The sequence below is a fragment of the Prinia subflava genome, chromosome 1 (genome assembly GCF_021018805.1).
Source record: "Prinia subflava isolate CZ2003 ecotype Zambia chromosome 1, Cam_Psub_1.2, whole genome shotgun sequence".
NCBI lineage: Eukaryota > Metazoa > Chordata > Aves > Passeriformes > Cisticolidae > Prinia > Prinia subflava.
In genome coordinates this window covers 113,601,312-113,618,430 of record NC_086247.1, presented here as the reverse complement: position 1 = coordinate 113,618,430, position 17,119 = coordinate 113,601,312, and the positions used below count along the sequence as shown (strand labels likewise).

The window sequence follows — 17,119 nt, the reverse complement described above, 5'->3', positions numbered from 1 at the left end:
ACGTGGGTATAACTTTGGCTGTTGAGGATGCTGGTGCAATTACCCCAGTCAACTTTCCCAGGCAGATGAGCCCCTGCTCATGGACTTTAAGCATAAAATCCCGTTGCAAGGAGACCTTCTGCCCAAGAGTGTCGTTGGAAATCCAGCAAGAGGAAGGAAAGAAATAAATAAAACAAAACAGTCCTCACTTCAATTAGAGGAAAAGATAATTCCTATCAAGTCGAGAGGCTCAACTCCTGCTGGCCTTTGTTCTTAAGCTTACCCTTGCTGTAATTTCACAGAGTAACTTGAATAATGCCAGTTTGTTCTGTGATTACCCTCAGCTGGAGCACAAAATTAATATCTCACTAAGTAATTCAGTACATGATGGGTGAACATTTAGTCAAACATGCCCTAAAAAGCTAAGATTTTCCATCTTTGCTGGAACTCTTTCAGTGACAGTAAATTGCCTGTGTTAGTATATGTTTATGAGCCTCAGTAAACAGGCAGTATATTTACGTCTCCCCATTACCTTCCGAAATAAACTTCCTGAAGGCAAAAAAACTCGTGTTCCCTGATTACAATCTAATTTTAAGTAAACAAGGGGTGGGGAAAGTGACTAGTAAGCAGGACTTTGGAGGGAGGAAGGTGGGAGGTGAAGAATTTTCTCCCTGTGGAACCATACCACATCTAATGCTGGTAGTATTAAGTTAATATGCTGCAAGAGAGAAATGGCTTTGGCTAGTCCTCTTAGTGTTCGGGGGTTTGTTTGCCTTTTTTATCCTAAGAGTTTAGACTCAAGACCAGATGCAATATTTACTAACTTATGATGTGGAGCTGCTATAGAAAATGCCACCTTTGAAAGACATCTCTTCTAACCCGTGCACAATCCTGGCATTTTCTGAAAGCCCTAAACTATTGATGTGTGATCCTATGATATGCTACAGCCAATGTCTCTCTTCCATTTCTTCACATTGCACTCACTGCCATTGCACTGCTTCCCCCCCACGTGAATCCTTCCAGAACTGAAATTACCAACCTTTTGCCTCATTGGTCTTATTTTCTGTGGCTTTTATCATGTAATGAAGATTTGGAGGGCAAGAGGAATTCCCCATTTTTATCATAACTCAGGCATTGCTATTGACTGGTCATGTTACTTTATCCTCTTCCACACTGCAGGATGAATTAACTCTTGCAAAATGTTCAGAGATGTGTAGAAAAAGACTGTAGACAAAAGACTAAGTATTATTTGCTTTAGTAGTATCCATTAACATCTGCAGAAAGAAGACATTAGTGCATAATTTCACTCTGTACAACTGACTCCTAGTTTCACTGGCTTATGCTTGTAAGGGATTATATCAGGTGGAAAACACAAACAATTTAGTGACTGATCATTGTTGTTCACTTTTCATCTAAAACTTTTCACTCTGCTGCTGTCCAAAGATTTCCTTTAGGACTGAATGTTTAGGTAAAAGTAGAACTAATGGAAACTCCTGAGCCATAATGTGAAGACAGAAGATGATAAAGTGAAAAATAATGAAGTATGATGATAGATGGCAATCCTTTGCTGTTGTCCAAAATCTTATCCATTGACTCTTTCAGATTTACTTTAAGCCATCTGTAGCTCTGCCTAATTCTACACTTTGTGCTGTTGTGATGGTTAGTGCTGAGGGTTGGAGAGCAAACCTGCTGGGTTCTTTCAGACAGGTAGGGAAGGGCTGTGTGTGTGTGTGTGTGTGTGTGTGTGTGAGTAAAGCCACCTCCAGTGGTGTTTGGTCTCTTATGAAAGGAAAGCGCCTGAAAACAGTGACATACCCCGACTCAGAGAGGTTCTGTCAATCCCAGACACTTAATGCTGTCATTAAGCTAATGTTTTGATCCTCTGTGTCTTTTCACCTTCTCCGTGGCTATCACATGCTTTACTCATGGTTGCACCAGGACATGTCCCTTCTTAGAAACTTGGTTAGCTCTCCTTAGGTAAATCACCTTGATAAATGATCCATGAAATAGTAAAACTCTGTATTCATCAATATAGTTTTAAGGGAGCTGGACTGAAGGAGCCGAGAGATCTAAAAATTAAATCAGTGGTCCTCTTGTAATCCATTGTAAACAAGCTGTCAAGCATCACTATGGTCTCCTTTCTAATAGCTTTAATGAGTAAATAGAAAGAATAAAAATAGAGAGACAAGACAAGAAATGTAAGCCAAATGTAATTGTTGTTTTTTTGTAGTTGTTTAACCTATTATATTGCTTTAGGTGGTTGTATCTCTATTTCTCTAGTCCTGACTTAGAAAATTTTGACATAATTTTGCCAGAAGTTAAATCTTCTAGAATATGTATTGCTGCTTTTCAAGAGCAAGGAGCTAGAAAATGTTTGAATTGCTCCCTGACTCTGCTGCCTATGACTTTAGAAGGTTTTAATAGGATAGGTAAGCTTATTATTAAAAAAAAAAAAAAAGGTGTATGTGGAAATGTATTTTATCAGATAAAAGCCCCCAAATTATCTACTAGGTATCTGCTTTTTTCTTTCAACTCAGTTTTAATGAATTAAGAAATCTGCATTCTATGACAGGTAGAAATACATGCAAACATATGTAATTTTTCTGTACTTCAGGCTGCCAGGAGAATGAGTCTCTTTATTTTTCTTTTTTTCTTTTCCCCTTCTGTTGGTTAACTCCAGGTTTCTTATCCACAGCTTTGGTTGTTGCTGGGTTAGTAATATCCTTTGGTGCCTGTCTTTGAATGTACTTGGCTGTCAAGTTTACAGATGACGTGTTCCCACTTATTTAATTTCATTTCTAAACTTTCCATTGAAGAGATCCTTACTGCTCACCTGGCCCTTGAATCTGCCCTTGGGTCTGTGGCCCCAGTGGCAGCAGCGCCTTTGCAGATGCCCTGGGATCTGGCTCGATCCCTGGATTCCCGAGGCTGGGACTGGCTTGATAATGAGCCCTCCCATAGGAGGGGAAAAAAAAAAAAGTTGTGAAGTTTGCTCACTGTTGCTGACTGGGATCGAACAGCTTGTCTTTTCTTTTGAGGAACATTTATACTTAACACTCGGTAGGCAAACTGCTATTTCAGTGTGCAAGTGGATTCAGTTATTCAAATGCACAGGCCAGAAAATGAAGGGGATTCTATTTAAACAGTGTGCTCCCAAGTCACAGATGATCTTTTTGATGTCTGTATTTTGCAAATGGAAATTTTCCATTTTCCAGCAGTAGCATTTGTTCAGAGGCTGTATGCTATCTAAATCTGCTTTTGTGGCTGTTCATTTGCATTTTTGCTATGCTATATTGCCTCCTGTCTTCTCCCCTTGGCCCCCCACTCTTTTACATTGAATTCCTATTTTTGCTGCCTCCACTCTGTCTTGCATCTCTGAAGGCTCAATCATGCGAGATGCTGAGCACTCAGAGCAAACAGCAGAGGCTGCTCAGCACCTGGTCAGGATTACAGGTAAAAAGGGAAATCCAAAGCATCTGCATATTGAAGATTTTTGCTGAGAGAGAGCAGATGAAAGGTGGAGCTGTTCCCCACTCAGATAATAGTCCCACTTCTGAAGCTTTTCACCTTTTCTCAGTTGCTAGGACTGCTGAGCTACTAGCCAGTGTATCTGATGGGGAGGTGTGTGGAAATATTGGGTTGAAATTTTATGGCATGACTTGAAATACTCACAGTAGTTGGATGACATAGTCAAAACAGACCTTCCTGGATTTAAAATAATGACCATGGAAAACCTTGCATGTTCATGTAGCTTACTTGGTCAGAATGCACAGTTTTCTACTTCCTTTAGCATTTATCTTTTATTTCACCCTTTACACATAGGTTCTTTCTTCTCCCAAATCTGGTTACATCCACGTCTACAAGCAAACTGCTTAGCAAGAAAAACTGCATTAATATCCTGAGGGAAAATTGAGAAGGTGAGGAGAGAAGCACAACAACTTAATTCTGGCAGTTGAAAGAACAATCTGAAAGTTGTCTCGGCTCAAAGTATCACGTACCGTCAAGTAATCACTGTTCACTTCTGCAGATCCCAACCCTCAAGCAGTCTATTTCACCCTCAGGGAAAGCCGGGCGAGGGGAGAAGAAAGTGTAAGCAAGAGCATCACGCACTACAATGAGAGGCAGCGTATTTAAAGCTGAGCAGTGATACAAACCGTGGGGCTGGGAGGCGGGGATTGCAGGCTTCTCCTCCCATTCCTATCTTTTTTTCTAAAGTCACTTCTCAGAAGAGAAGATGAATGAAAAAGAGAAACCCTCAGAAGAGTGACCACACGGTCCTGGCCAGCTTGGAACGATAACACTACTGATAGGGAATCAAAATACTCAGTAGTTTACTCAACCAGGCTTTTCTTCTGCATCTGTTGAAAACTGGGGCAGTGGTAGTGCTCCACAGGGTTCATCCAGGTGTGCAAGAACCCGCTGAATGCCTGCACAGCACTCTGGGAAGAGAGCACTCGTTTTGCAGAAGTTTTTCTCCTGCCATAGGAGGTGAATACCTGTGCGAGCATGGCATGGTGTTCCCGCTGTACGGCAGAGGGCCGGTACCTGAGTGCCGATGATCATGAACACGTGGTGATGGAAGCAGAGTGCCTAGGCAGCACTGTGAGCGTGTGTACGGCTTCCCGCACTGCCCTTTTGGACCGGCTGTGGGGCAGTTACGGGAATCCGTAACAAAACCCTCTGCTTACGAGAACAGCAAACTGCCCGAGTGAAGCGTGATCGTTCCATGTTCCTGTCATGGGCAAGCACGTGCCCGCAAACCAAAACACAGCTGGCAAGTCTAATTTTAGATCTACCAGCCTTGAGAAGTGTCCCTTTAAAGAAATTCTTTTTATAATTCCTTTTTTTTTTTTTTTGAAGCAATTTGGTTGATAATACAGCAGCTGACAATCCCACTGCCATACTACGGATGATTTAAATAAAAACAAAAAGAAACTGCTGCCCCACATTTTTTCCCAAAAAATTTATAAATAGGCAAAACCACTGTAGAAAGGCCCAGGAATCTGATGACATGTTAAAGAACTATGTTATTATAAAAAAGGAGAGACGCTAGGATTTGCATACAAGAGGAAACATTTTGTTATTCACGCACTTTTTTTCCCCCCGATGATTTATAGCCCTGTTGCAAGACAGACTCTTCCTTGGAGTCTTTCGGAGGATAAATATTTGGGATGGCGGTGCTGACACGGGTCCTGCACGCCTGGGATCTGTGGCAGGTGTGGGGCTCCGGCCGGACGCGGGGGCCGCACCTGGCCCTCACCTGGGCTCGGGCGGCGGCAGCTGCGGCGTGCGGGGGAGCCCGGCCGCGGGGAACGCAGCCGCGGGTAACTTTTGTGGCACCGTGGTATTTTCACACGTCTGGGGGAAGGTACCCGCACGTCAGCCGGCCGAATTTCCTCCTTACCCTCTTCCTCCATTTTGTTCCAACTTTAAATAAACCAAGTCTTATATAAGCGGTCTAACAAAGTATGTATTTAATATGTCTGGCCCGGGATCGCCTCTCCGCGTAGTGCCGGATGACGGTGCGGAGTAGTTTGCTGAAGGGGGAGGACCACGACGACTTCCCTGCTCGGCGACCAAGCTCCGTGACCTTCCCCCTCCCGCTTGTTTAAAAAAAAAAAAAAAAAAGAATTTAAAAATTAAAATAATAAATATAAGCCCGCGTTTCAGGGCTGGTCTCCCCCGTCCCCCGCTCCGCGGCGTTAGGGTTTCCCGAGTCCCGCGGCCGCTTTCGGAGCTGCCCGGGCGCGGAGCGGGCGGGGGCGCGGGGGCGGCCGCGGCCTGCGCCGACCTCCCGGGGGAGCGGCGCGCCGAGGTCCCTCCCACCGGCGGCGCGGCGCGGAGGGGGTTTGAATGAAAGACAGGACGAGCCCTCAGCACCATGTCACTCCGTGAGGGAGGCAGCGGCAACTAGGCTGGGGAAGGCTCTTCCCTCCCCCCCCCCCTTTTTTTTTTCTTTTCTTTTTTTTTCTTTATTTTTCTTTTCTTTATTTTTTTTCTTTTTTTTTTCTTTTTTTTTTTTTTTTTTTTTTTTTTTTGCATTTGGTTGGAAGGGGGGTGGGTGGGGAAGCGAGAGGGGAGGGCTCGAGAGCGGGGCGAGCCGAGGAGAGCGAGCGAGCGAGCGAGCGAGCGAGCGAGCGGGCGGGCGGGCGGCTCTGCGGAGATTTGGAGTTGCACTGTCTTCCCGGCTCCTCTCGCAGGACGGTTCCCTCCCGAGCCGGGCAGCGGGCACCGCCGGAGGCACGCCGCTGCCAGCGGGGGAGGCGGGCTGCTCCGCCGCGGGCACCCGGGGCTTGCACGCACCCACACCGCACACACCCCTCGGCGCACACACACACACACACACACACACACACACACACGTATATGTTCGTGCGGGCGCGTTTTTGGCTGCGCTGGAAGTAGCGCGCGGTAGACGGCGAGGAAGTCTCGGCAGCCTCCTCTGTCGCCCGCGCTGTCAGGAATAGCGGCGTGAGAGGAAGAAAGGCCCCGGGGCACTAGACCCTGCCAACGAGTTCCCCGCACCAGCCAGAAGGACTCCAGCTACATGGGCAAACGCCTGGACCAGCAGCCAATGTACCCCCAGTACACCTACTACTACCCCCACTATCTCCAAACCAAGGTAAGGCTGGCGGGGCCGGGCGCCTGGCGGGGGATGGAGAGCGGAGCCGCGCGAATTGCGGGCTCGCCTCTTCTCTTCCGCGATTTTTCTGTCTCTTTCTCGGGTTTGCTGTCACACAGAGGAGAGCTGGTAGGCAGAAAGCAGGCGTGAGAGAGGCAGGAAGGTTACTGTCTGCCCTGCCGTTTATTTCTTTATTTCTTTTATTTTTTTTTTCCCAAGGGCTGCTGGCGTCGGCTAATTCCATTTATTGTTTGGGGAGAACAGTGTGGTTAACGCTATCGTAACAGTGGGCAGGTAGTGTGTTTGTTATGACACGGGATAAAGATTGCTCTGGACAGCATCGGACATAAAACACTTTTGGTGGGTCTTCCAGTGATCTCTACAGTTTATTCACAGCTTAAAAGCATTTTGCTGTTAGAAAAGCTGCCTGTGGCAACTCAAACTTTTAATCAGCTGAGGAGGAGATGCTGTGGAGCTCGGAGGAGAGCTCGGAGCTAGCCGTCTGTAAATCTGGTGGAGTTTGTTTCAGTGCATTGCACTGGTTTTAATATTTCATTAAATATTGAGGGTGATACGGCTGTACTCTGGTGCATTTATAAAAGGTCTAGAAAGAGAGGGTAACTACTTTTGGAGACTGTATCCAAGCGCGGACGCTCTTCCGTTTTCTTTCTTCTTTTCTTAATAATTTTTAAAATGCCAGCAGACTGGAAAGCAGGCTGGCCTCTTCTAGAAAGGCTGAGTGAAGCCTATGCTACCTGGCCATGAGTTAGTTAATTAAAGCCTTATTTTTATAATGCCATTGTATAATAGTCTGCTCTCTGAAAAGATTTCCTGTGTGACTAAAGGACAGTAGCAAAAGAAAGCCCTAAACCGAAAGTTTGCAAACCCTGTCAGGACACTGAATTTGGAGGAAAGAAAAAGGAAAAAATACACATCCGCAGCCACGGATTAACAGTTTCAGTAAATGAAGGAACATCCTTTAGGGGGGAAGAGCCAAGGCAGGGCGCACACACGTGCATATGGTACTGCGTGCACATACACACACTGCGCTCCCGTGGCAAATTTAACACATGGGACACTGGATGTGTGCAGCTGTGGGTGGTGAAGGGCCACAAGGGAGCCTGACTTCTCCAGACTTGTTGGTTTGAAGCACGTTGATCTGGCTGCGGTTGCGAAAAGATAAATTATATTCCTTGTTAATAAAAATTACTTTCCCGTTAACATTTATAGCCCGACTACTGCATTATATAAATTAACTAATTGTAAAAACCACGATTCAGGCTGGTTGGAGTTGTGATGACACCAGAAGCACTCAGTATGATTACAGCCTTGTAATTCATGGCAGGCTTACCTCTCACTTCTTTGCTCTGCTGTTTCTTTCACTGCATCATGCAGATATATATATATATATTTTTTTTTTGTATAAAATTCATCCTTTTTAAAATTTTGTGTTTTGGCATAAAAATTATCATTTCTCCCTGCCTTCATTTCAAGGTCAATCCAAGTAGCATTTTACCTTTGTGACCATTTAGTGTGTAATGTTGCTGTTGCAGCAGCAGCAGCCCGTCACTAGCTTGACTGCAATATTGCCTATAGCTTTAACTGTTTGGGGGATTGGGGGAACGCAGGCTGATGCTATTCCTCAAAACCTGGCAAGCCAAGGACATGAAACAATTGATGGTGTTTTTTTGAAAGTACAATAGCCTCGAGTATTGGAGGAGAAATATTGGACATTCCATCCCTTTTACTCATGTAGCTTACATTTTGCCAGTTGTCCTTTTTCTTTCTTTTTTCCTTCATTGTTTTTTTAACTTTATAAAATAAGCTTTTTGATAAAATTTACCTTATATTTGAGTTTAAAGTAGAAAAGTAGCTTTTCTGTACCATGACATTTTTTAACTCCTTACTTTTAAAAATCATTTAAATGCATTTTTATAGCCAATATATAAAACTATCAAAGCTATCATGTGCATCAGTCTTGGCACACTTGCACTATTATAGTAAGGACAGGTAAAATTTCAAATTGGTGATCCATTTTATATGCCTTTTTTTTTTCCTTATTTTCCTCGGTCCAGTTAAGGACGTACCTAAACTCTAAATAATAAACACACATACACGTGCGTGTGTGTGTATATATATATATATATATATATATATATATATATATATATATATACACACACACACACACACACACAGATGCAAGTATTTCTCTTCTATAGACCATAAGACTTTAAAGTAGTGTAGACAGGCAGCATCTGGATTTTGTTACCTTAAAGCTAGCCATCAGCTTCTGGGATGTTTTAAAGCAGTTAGATCCATTGTATGTCTAAAGCTAATAGTTGGGTAATCAAATAATCTTGTGGTGGAGAGCTGTATCTTTTATCATCCCTATTGGAGCAACACGTATAAATAAACCTTTGTATGATTCCAGCCGGCCTGAGAATTTCAGCTTCTTATTTTCCAAAAACTGCTCTTTGTACCAAGCATGGTAGGATTCAGCTCTACAGAAAGAATGTGTTTTTATGCTCATAGTCATGCATGCTGGGGGGAAAGGGAGGGGGTGCACATTCATTTGTAATTAAGGAAGAAATTCTAGGCTTTCTTACAGCATTTCTGTACAGCTTCTGAAATTCAGAGTAGCACCGTGTTCAACAGGCAGAGTTTGGAAGTTCATGCTCCCCAGCATGTTTGGGTGAAGTGCTGCTTTTGCTTTGCTTGCCTGGTGAAGTTGCCTTGGTTCTCCTTTGGGAAGTACTGCATTACTGCACATCACGTCCCTCTCACGGGGGAGCTGCGCAGGACGCCAGCCCACAGCCTGCGTGTGTGCCTCCTAACGTGGCTAGCATGTTGTTGTGCAGAAAGGGTGTAAATGAATAGCTCTATGGGTAATGGGATTATAAATAGAAAAAATGGATTCCATATGTTTGTCTGATTGCTTTAACTTTTTGGTGTTTTGTGGCCTTTTGTGGAACACAAAGCATGCGCTCCTTCCATTTACTTGTGCTCCTTCATTATCAAATGCCGCCGCTGAAGCTAAAACTTTAATTTCAGGTTTAGGAAAAGCCATTGTCATACAAAAAAGAGAAGAAGGGGAGGATGATTGAGAAGAAGGATTGATGATAGTCTCATCAATCCTTATGAAAAAATTATAAGGAATTTAATATGTCTCTTAAGGACAAGCACTGAGTTTGAGGCAAGACATAACCTTATTTCTGTTTCGGTGTGACTCTGTCTGACAACTTCAGTTTGAACGTACAGTTTTGGGACTTTAGGCACATGCTGAGAATAGGGGGAGAGTCCAGTTATCCTAGGAGTTTATTTCAGAGTGAGTGTTTCTGTTTATTGTTGTAAGTGAAACATAGTCTTGTGTTCTTGTTGCAAAATATATTGCCGAGAGGTGGTTCAGCTCATGTATATCTGATGAGAATCTGTGGTAGTTTTTTTATTGTAGTTTGAGATGTTAAGAGAAATTCCTTAGTTGCATCCTTGCTAATGGTGTAACTACTCAAACAACTGGTTTACAGGAGTCTGTTGCAAATTGTCACGTAGAATGTTAATGAGGCCAAATCTTGCATTATGGTCTGAATTTCTTTCTTTTGTTTCTTGCTTGCCAAAGCAAATTCTTTTCTCTTTGCCATTTAGCACTGAAGAAAACAAAAATAAGCACTATGAACTATCATGTAATGATGTGAAAAAAGGGAAAAAATTAACTCTGAATATATTTGAAAGAGTCTCATTGATTTAGTAGGTGATGTGTTTTATCTTTGTCCTCTGCTGCTTATGATTAGACCTCTTGCTGGGGTCAGCTTTCTTTGCAAACAGTCTGCTGAAAAACCTGAATCACTTGGGTAGAAAGGAGAAGGTGCCCCAGTTACCTGTCGACAGGAATTGTTTGGTTTACGATCTCTATACGTGCACTCGGGGTAAAAATATGCCAGTTAAGCAGCTATTTCCGTGTGGTTTGCTTTCATGCATTCTCCAGATATTTCCTACTTATTAGTCATGGTTTGGGTCTGGTTGTTTAACTCTGGTGGTGTTGACTCTGTAACCCAGTCAGATGGCAGAAAGACCCCAAAAGGGGAGGCAGTGTTTACAGTACCCACAGTACCTCTTCATCTCTGTATGCCTGGTGCACGTGTGAACGTGTGCAAAAGAAAGAAGTGTGATTTCCCAACACCTACCTGAATAAAACCCGGCTCTGTGGCTGTGAAAGAGATGCAGGCTGACCTGCAGGCAGGAGGGCTTAATGGGCCTGTTCCTGAAATGACAGGTACATGCCCCAGAAAAACAATTAGGGAGTTCAAACAGGTGTACTAAGAAAGTCTGATACAGGGATTTTATGGGCACACATTCAGGTGTGTATGTCTCCTTTTTGACATGTTTTAGGGCATCTTTAGGCATGAGGGAATTGGGGATTTCCTTCAGTTGTGTGGCATGAGCATACCTTCCTCCTTTCTCCATCACTCTCTTTTAGGAAAGGTGCATTTGGGATTGGTGCAAAGCTCTTGCCTCTCTTCACCTTTTACCTCCCAATCCTGTGGTCTCTCGCCACTCACGTTTCTGTTTAGCGGGTTTACGGCATTCCCCACTTTTGGCCATCTGGCCATACAGAAGGCCTTGAAGAAAGCGTTCCAGATACGGAGATGCCTGACAGGGCTTCTCTGGCTGGTAGTGTTCAGATTGTGTTTGGTGCCTGGTGTGAAGCAGGGGTCAGGTGTAAGGAGTAATTCATCAACCACACACTGATTTCAGGCTGCATTTCCAACCATCTGCAGCTTGGATCACTGCCAGAGCTCAAAAGTCTAGCTGGAGCCCATGTGATCTTGCCAAAGTAAAGGCAAACACTTGCAAATAGAGAAATGCATTTCTAGGAATGAAGTTTGTTCGCATTTAGCCCCTGTTTGATTCAGTATATCGCAGCATGTTTTAAATGCCTCAGAGAGCTGCCCAAAAGGAGTACAGATTCATTTAAATGCCATTTAAAAGTATTTGAGCCTGGCTATGATATTGATAGTAGTATTAATATCTAGCTCTAGTATTTGCCAATTGGTTTAAACAATAAGGAAGATAAAAGTTGTGTTCCTCTGCAAAATGCAGGAATATATGAACTCATTTGCTTTCTATTTATCTTTGCACGCCTGGATAAAAATATGTTGTTTTAAGGGACATTATGATATGTATTAAACTGATCTTAAATTTCTTGATTGATCTTCCTTTCATGTGTGCTCAATGCAAGTCTGTTTAAATTAAAAACTAACCAACCCACAAATGAAAGCGCCAAATAAAAATAAAAACAACAACAACAACAACAACAACAACAACAACAACAACAAAAAAACCCCAGACCAAACCCATGGAAAAGGAATAGTCAAATTTTTACTCTTTCAAACACTTACATATTATGATATTCTATGGCTATTTATTTTGCAAGCAGATATTTTGTTTCTGTAACAAAAGATGTAAGTTGCAAGCGTTTGCCAGATGAGGCTACAAAGATCTTGCTGTGGCAAGTGTGTTAATAGTTATAATTTAGAATGCCTTATACAAGGTGCCCTTTCAAAATGAAGTGCAGTAGTTCAGAAGGGAACTGGTTTTGCTTTTAATGCACGAAGTCCTTTCAAAGAAAGCATGATGGTATGCTCGCACTTTAATTCAAGTATCTTGGTAAAAATCATCAGACTGTCAGTTCTTAAATTCCCATGAATTAAAAAACAAATAAGAAAGGATGTATTTCAAGTAGGATGTCTGAGTTCATTTCAGGTCTTGCTGTGAGTAGCCTGTATAGTATTCCCTTTGCATATAATTGCAAGCAGCATTTTATAATTCAGTTTTTTTTTTTTAAAGGGGTGGGAAGTGAATTTTCCACTATCCATACCCCAGGCGGGGACTGAGTTTGCTTGCAAACAACCCCATTCTGGACTGTCCAGGAAGAGAAGCACTTTTTTAAAGACTTTTTTAAAAAAAACAAATAGTCTGTTTATTTTTTTTTTTTTAAGAAAAGAATTTTAGTGCTAGAAATTGTATGTAGAGGAAAATAGTTAATGTGTCTCAAGAATTTGCTTCCAGTGCTGCATTAAAATTGTGTTTTGTAACAGTCTCATCAGCTACAGCTGTATGTGATTAAATAGTGTAATATCAAAAGCATGTGTGAATAAGAGCTTTTATGATATAGTTGTTCCATACCAAAGACTGCAGATGGGCAGAGAAGGAAGACAGAGAACAGTGATTTACTCAGATGTTGTCAATGCCTGTACTCGGAGTATTCCTGTACTGGTGTTTGGCAGTTGCTTTCCCGCTCATATGGGCAAGATTGGGTAACAAAGGGAAGGTTAGAAGTAAACAGGTTTACCAAGAGAACTATTCTAAACAAGCAGGTAACAGCCCAAGAATGGTGCTGACTGATGCAGAATGATGTGCCAATATTTTAAGTAGAGGATTAACAATGATATTATTGAACAGAAGTTGTAATGAGAGCGATCTCTTCTGATTCCTTTGAAAAATCAAGGAAAAGGATTCAGTTGTCTTCGGCAAGACAGAATCAGGCCCACAGAGCACATACTGATCACCATGGCAAAACCAGGACAGCTGAACTATATGCAGGTTTAAAAAAAACAAACAAATAACAGTCACAAAAGAAACAAAAACAGTAAATCAAAATGATTCTACGTTGTGCAAGGAGCTGAGGACATACCTCATCTGACACTTAACAGCATTTTGTGTTTGCTGTGGCTATAATTTTTATTTAACAATATTTACTGTGATTTATAATTTTAGAGAATGAGCAACATAAACCAGATGCTTTGTCTTTGTCTGTTTCTCTCTCTGCCGGTTGAGATACATTTTATACAGAGGGGAAGTCTAATTGTCACAGGAGATCTCTTACTTGGAGCCCAGTGCCTATAATAAAGATTAACAATTTCTGTAAGAGTCTAAGTGGGCTTAATCCACAAGAATAAGTATCAGCGAGCTGGTTTTGCTTTTAGTTATGTAATTCTTAAGATAAAAATATTGTGTGGCCTCTGAAATTTGAAACAAGTCAGTTTTCCGTGTAGGTTTTTTCTGAGGATACACTGTTTCCAAATGGAGAAGTTAAGCAAAGGTTGCTTGTCCTAGCTGTAGCTACAGATTGGAAGCTCCCTTTGAATTCCTCAGTCATACTATCTTTTATATTTTGTTGGTTTACAGCAAAGTCTAATCTCTTCTCCTAGAAGTTTTTTATTATGTGAAAGATTTTAGGTCTGACATTGTCAAGTAAGAGAACAAGGTTATTTTTCCTGGTTTTTGGATGGAAAGATTTTTTTTCCTTCCTTCCTTCCTTCCTTCCTTCCTTCCTTCTTTCTTTCTTATTTATCTTGTTTGTTTTGGGGCTTGGAAATAAATGGTGGAAATAAATTCCCTCTGTTCTTATTTGTTGTAAAGTTAACTTCAGCATCAAATGTAATAGTTCATTTAAAAGTAAATATTTACATTTTTAAGTGCATAATTTGTGGTATATTTATGCAGATGAAATTGTTTGGACAGATTTTCTATGAGGGTTCCTCTGTTAATTGTATTGACTTCATTCAGATGCAAATGAAGGAAACAAACCACCTGACATATATAGATCATAGTAGAAGCCAGAAGACGCATAAGATTGTGTGTTTACAATGTAAAGCACTCTGATATTTTGTTCCTTGTTGGTGTCTTCCTGACACATGTTTTATGGTTAGTACCATGTGTTTGATGATGATTTATGTGCTGTCATGTTGTGGAAGTGATGTCACTGCTGTGTGATTTAAATTTATTCAAGAAGATAAGTTGTTGAACAGATCTGTGTTCCCCCCTCCCCAAGTATAAATCAACTAGCAGTTTGTTTTTATTCTGTGAGTTGCATTCATAGACTTAATCCTGAAGTTGTGCTTAAATACTCTGCTGCAGAACCTGGCAGAGTAGAGAGGGGAAGTCTTACTGGTGGACCAACATGGTGTTGTTGTATTTAACTGATTGCTCATTTGGCTTCTGCTCCACTCCCTTCCCCACCCACTGTCACAGCCCTTCCTCTGCCCAGCTATATTTAGGGACCAGCCAGGCTGAGCCATTCGGAGTTGAGTATCGATGATGCACGGGAGCCTGACCTTTCTGCCTCCTGCCCATGGGAGATGGCAGGACTGCATCAACCATTGAGTCTCCTGTGTCTTGCCTGCAAGAGTCTCTGGTGATTTGGAATGACACGTGATGCAGTCTAGTTGTCTTCCATGTTGAGAAGCTGGCAACGTTTGTGCCAGGCTTATGGGGGTTGGAAGGCAGGCTGAAGATGCAGGGGAGAGGGCAGAGAGCAGTTTCGGATGTGCAGCCCCAGAGCTGGCAAAACCTGGTGGTGGTGCATGGGTGACTTGTGAGATAAAGGGACATTAGGGAACTTCAGATGGAGGCGTTTCACCAGAGGATGAGATAGGGGAGCCTGGTGTACCGATACATCACAAAAGGTTTTTAAAGCTGGGTATCCATAGTTACAACAGGAGAGGTAAAATCTAGATTTCAGGGACTCACCTGGTGTAATGTCCTCCTTCCCTTTAAAGAAGAAAGTGTTTGACAGTTCTTAAAGCTGGAATGATGTGCCTGTGTGAATTCGCTGGTGCTCAGAGAACTGCCTGTTTAAAGTTTGCTCTATTTTCCCCTCTTGCTCTAATTTTTCTGGCTGTGGAAAAAAATGGCATTGCAATTCTTAGCCATATAAGGGACTTGTTCGTTTCTTTATGTGGCTGGGAATTGTTTCTCCTTTTAGTCTTCAAAGGCTGTTGCTGCTGAGTATGCTTTAAAGGGAAGGAACTACTTGCTTAGACAAAGGCGGCAATCCTTATTTCTTCTTTTTCTCACTTCTCTCTGACATTTTATTGGGGGACATGCATATAAATAAATTCTGCTTTTGGTGTCATACAAGTTGATAGATACTCTTACAAAGAGAGAAGCATAATGGGAAATGCAGTCTTCATTTCTGTTCTCTCATTTTGTAGTGATGAATTTGGTTTGGTGCCAGTTAGTAAGTACATGACCTTTTCCCTACATCTTTTGATTCATGACAGGGAGTGTCAGAGCCGTGTTAGTGATCTCTCGTTACAGCTTTTAACAAACTATGAAATATTAAAAATGAATTAGGTCATTTGGAGCTCGGCTAATATGTCAGTGATGCAGGGTGGGGATTTCATATTAACGAAGCATAACACACGGCTTAAAATACAAAATTCAGATTTTTGTGAACACGGACAGCAGAGACATACTGCTTTTAACTCAGAACATTTTTATCTTGAAAATGTAATGTTTTAAAGACAAACCGAACAAGATATTTTGCAAAGGTGGTGTTATCGGCCACATTCGTTTAGTGTTCACTCCAGAAAATTGTATCAGCCTCAACCTAATTGGAGCTAAGTTTTTCAGTGTATTTACTTTGAGATCAGAGCTGCCGACAAGGCTTCTTTCGTATCGGCTGGGATGTGGCTGTGCAGCTGTCGATGTTCTGCTTAGCTGCTATACACCACCCGGTAACCTAGCCCATGTAACTGAATGGTGCAATATCCACTCCTTCGGTGTGCAAATGACACTTCTGGAGTTGTTTAGCAGAAGGGAGACTGGCGATAAAAATGTGCTGTGAACAGTACAATGAATGAGGTAAAAAAATAGGGCTGATAGCTCTCAGACAAGCCTCTGCCTGGTTTTGCATTCATGAAAACTACCTTCAATATGACTCTGTACCTGCAAGACATCACAAAAGAGTCAGAGGCACTGCAGTCCTTCAGATGTTTGACAAAGCGTGCAGCAGGACTTGGTAAGCTGAAAGCTTTACCTAGGTTGTATTAAGATGATGTTTACTGTGTCAATGTAGAGCTGCACTAAGTGTGCTGTTAAACAATCCTTGGTGAAAACAAGCAAGCAGACATATTGCTGTGGCCTTTAGCAAAGCAGCTGGGAACTTTCTGCCTGGGGGAGCATCGCACTCCTTGCATTTCATGTTTGTGCTTTTTGTGTCTCTTTGGAGCTTTTGCACCCTAAAGAAACACATGGGTTGGTCCAAATATTTCCATGTCCTTTTTGGTGTTGCTTTTGCTGCGAGTGTCAGCTGGGGTGCAAGATGGGGTGATAATAAATCTGGCTGATGTACGGTGACTCCACGATGGCAGTAATAGTACATGCTGATCAATGATGTGTCTGTCACTGCCTCACAGATACAGGTGTGCAATGCCCTGAGTTGTCGTGAATTTTGAGATTACGAATGTAATTCCTGTCTCTAGGAACAGTTGTGAGAAAGATGTAGACTCCTGGCCCACCAGGACATACTTGTTATCTGTGTGATTTAGGAGCCTTGCTGGCCATTCAGTTTCTGCTTTATATCTCTGCCATTTTATGAAATCACTGTAATTGTATACAGTTGTCCCTGTGCAACATGCAATTTCCTGCAGTTTGAAAAGCTTTCAGCTTGTCTAAACTTAATAGCATAAACATTAATTTACTGTGTTAGATGGGTTATTGGGTGTTTTTAGC

The 17,119-nt window shown here is 42.2% G+C and overlaps 1 protein-coding gene across 7 annotated transcripts in view; it reads left to right on the top strand.

Moving 5' to 3' along the window:
- Nucleotides 1–17,119, top strand: part of RBMS3 (RNA binding motif single stranded interacting protein 3) — a 706,117-nt gene that overhangs the window by 255,074 nt on the left and 433,924 nt on the right. For 2 of the 7 annotated variants that reach the window (XM_063408772.1, XM_063408780.1), the window contains exon 1: nt 6,061–6,601. The exons of the other annotated variants lie outside the window; for them this stretch is intronic. In XM_063408772.1, the coding sequence (XP_063264842.1) occupies nt 6,527–6,601 (75 nt within the window). In that variant the 5' untranslated portion in view covers nt 6,061–6,526. Of the gene's footprint in view, nt 1–6,060; nt 6,602–17,119 lie in introns of those variants that run through there. 7 annotated transcript variants of the gene reach the window in all.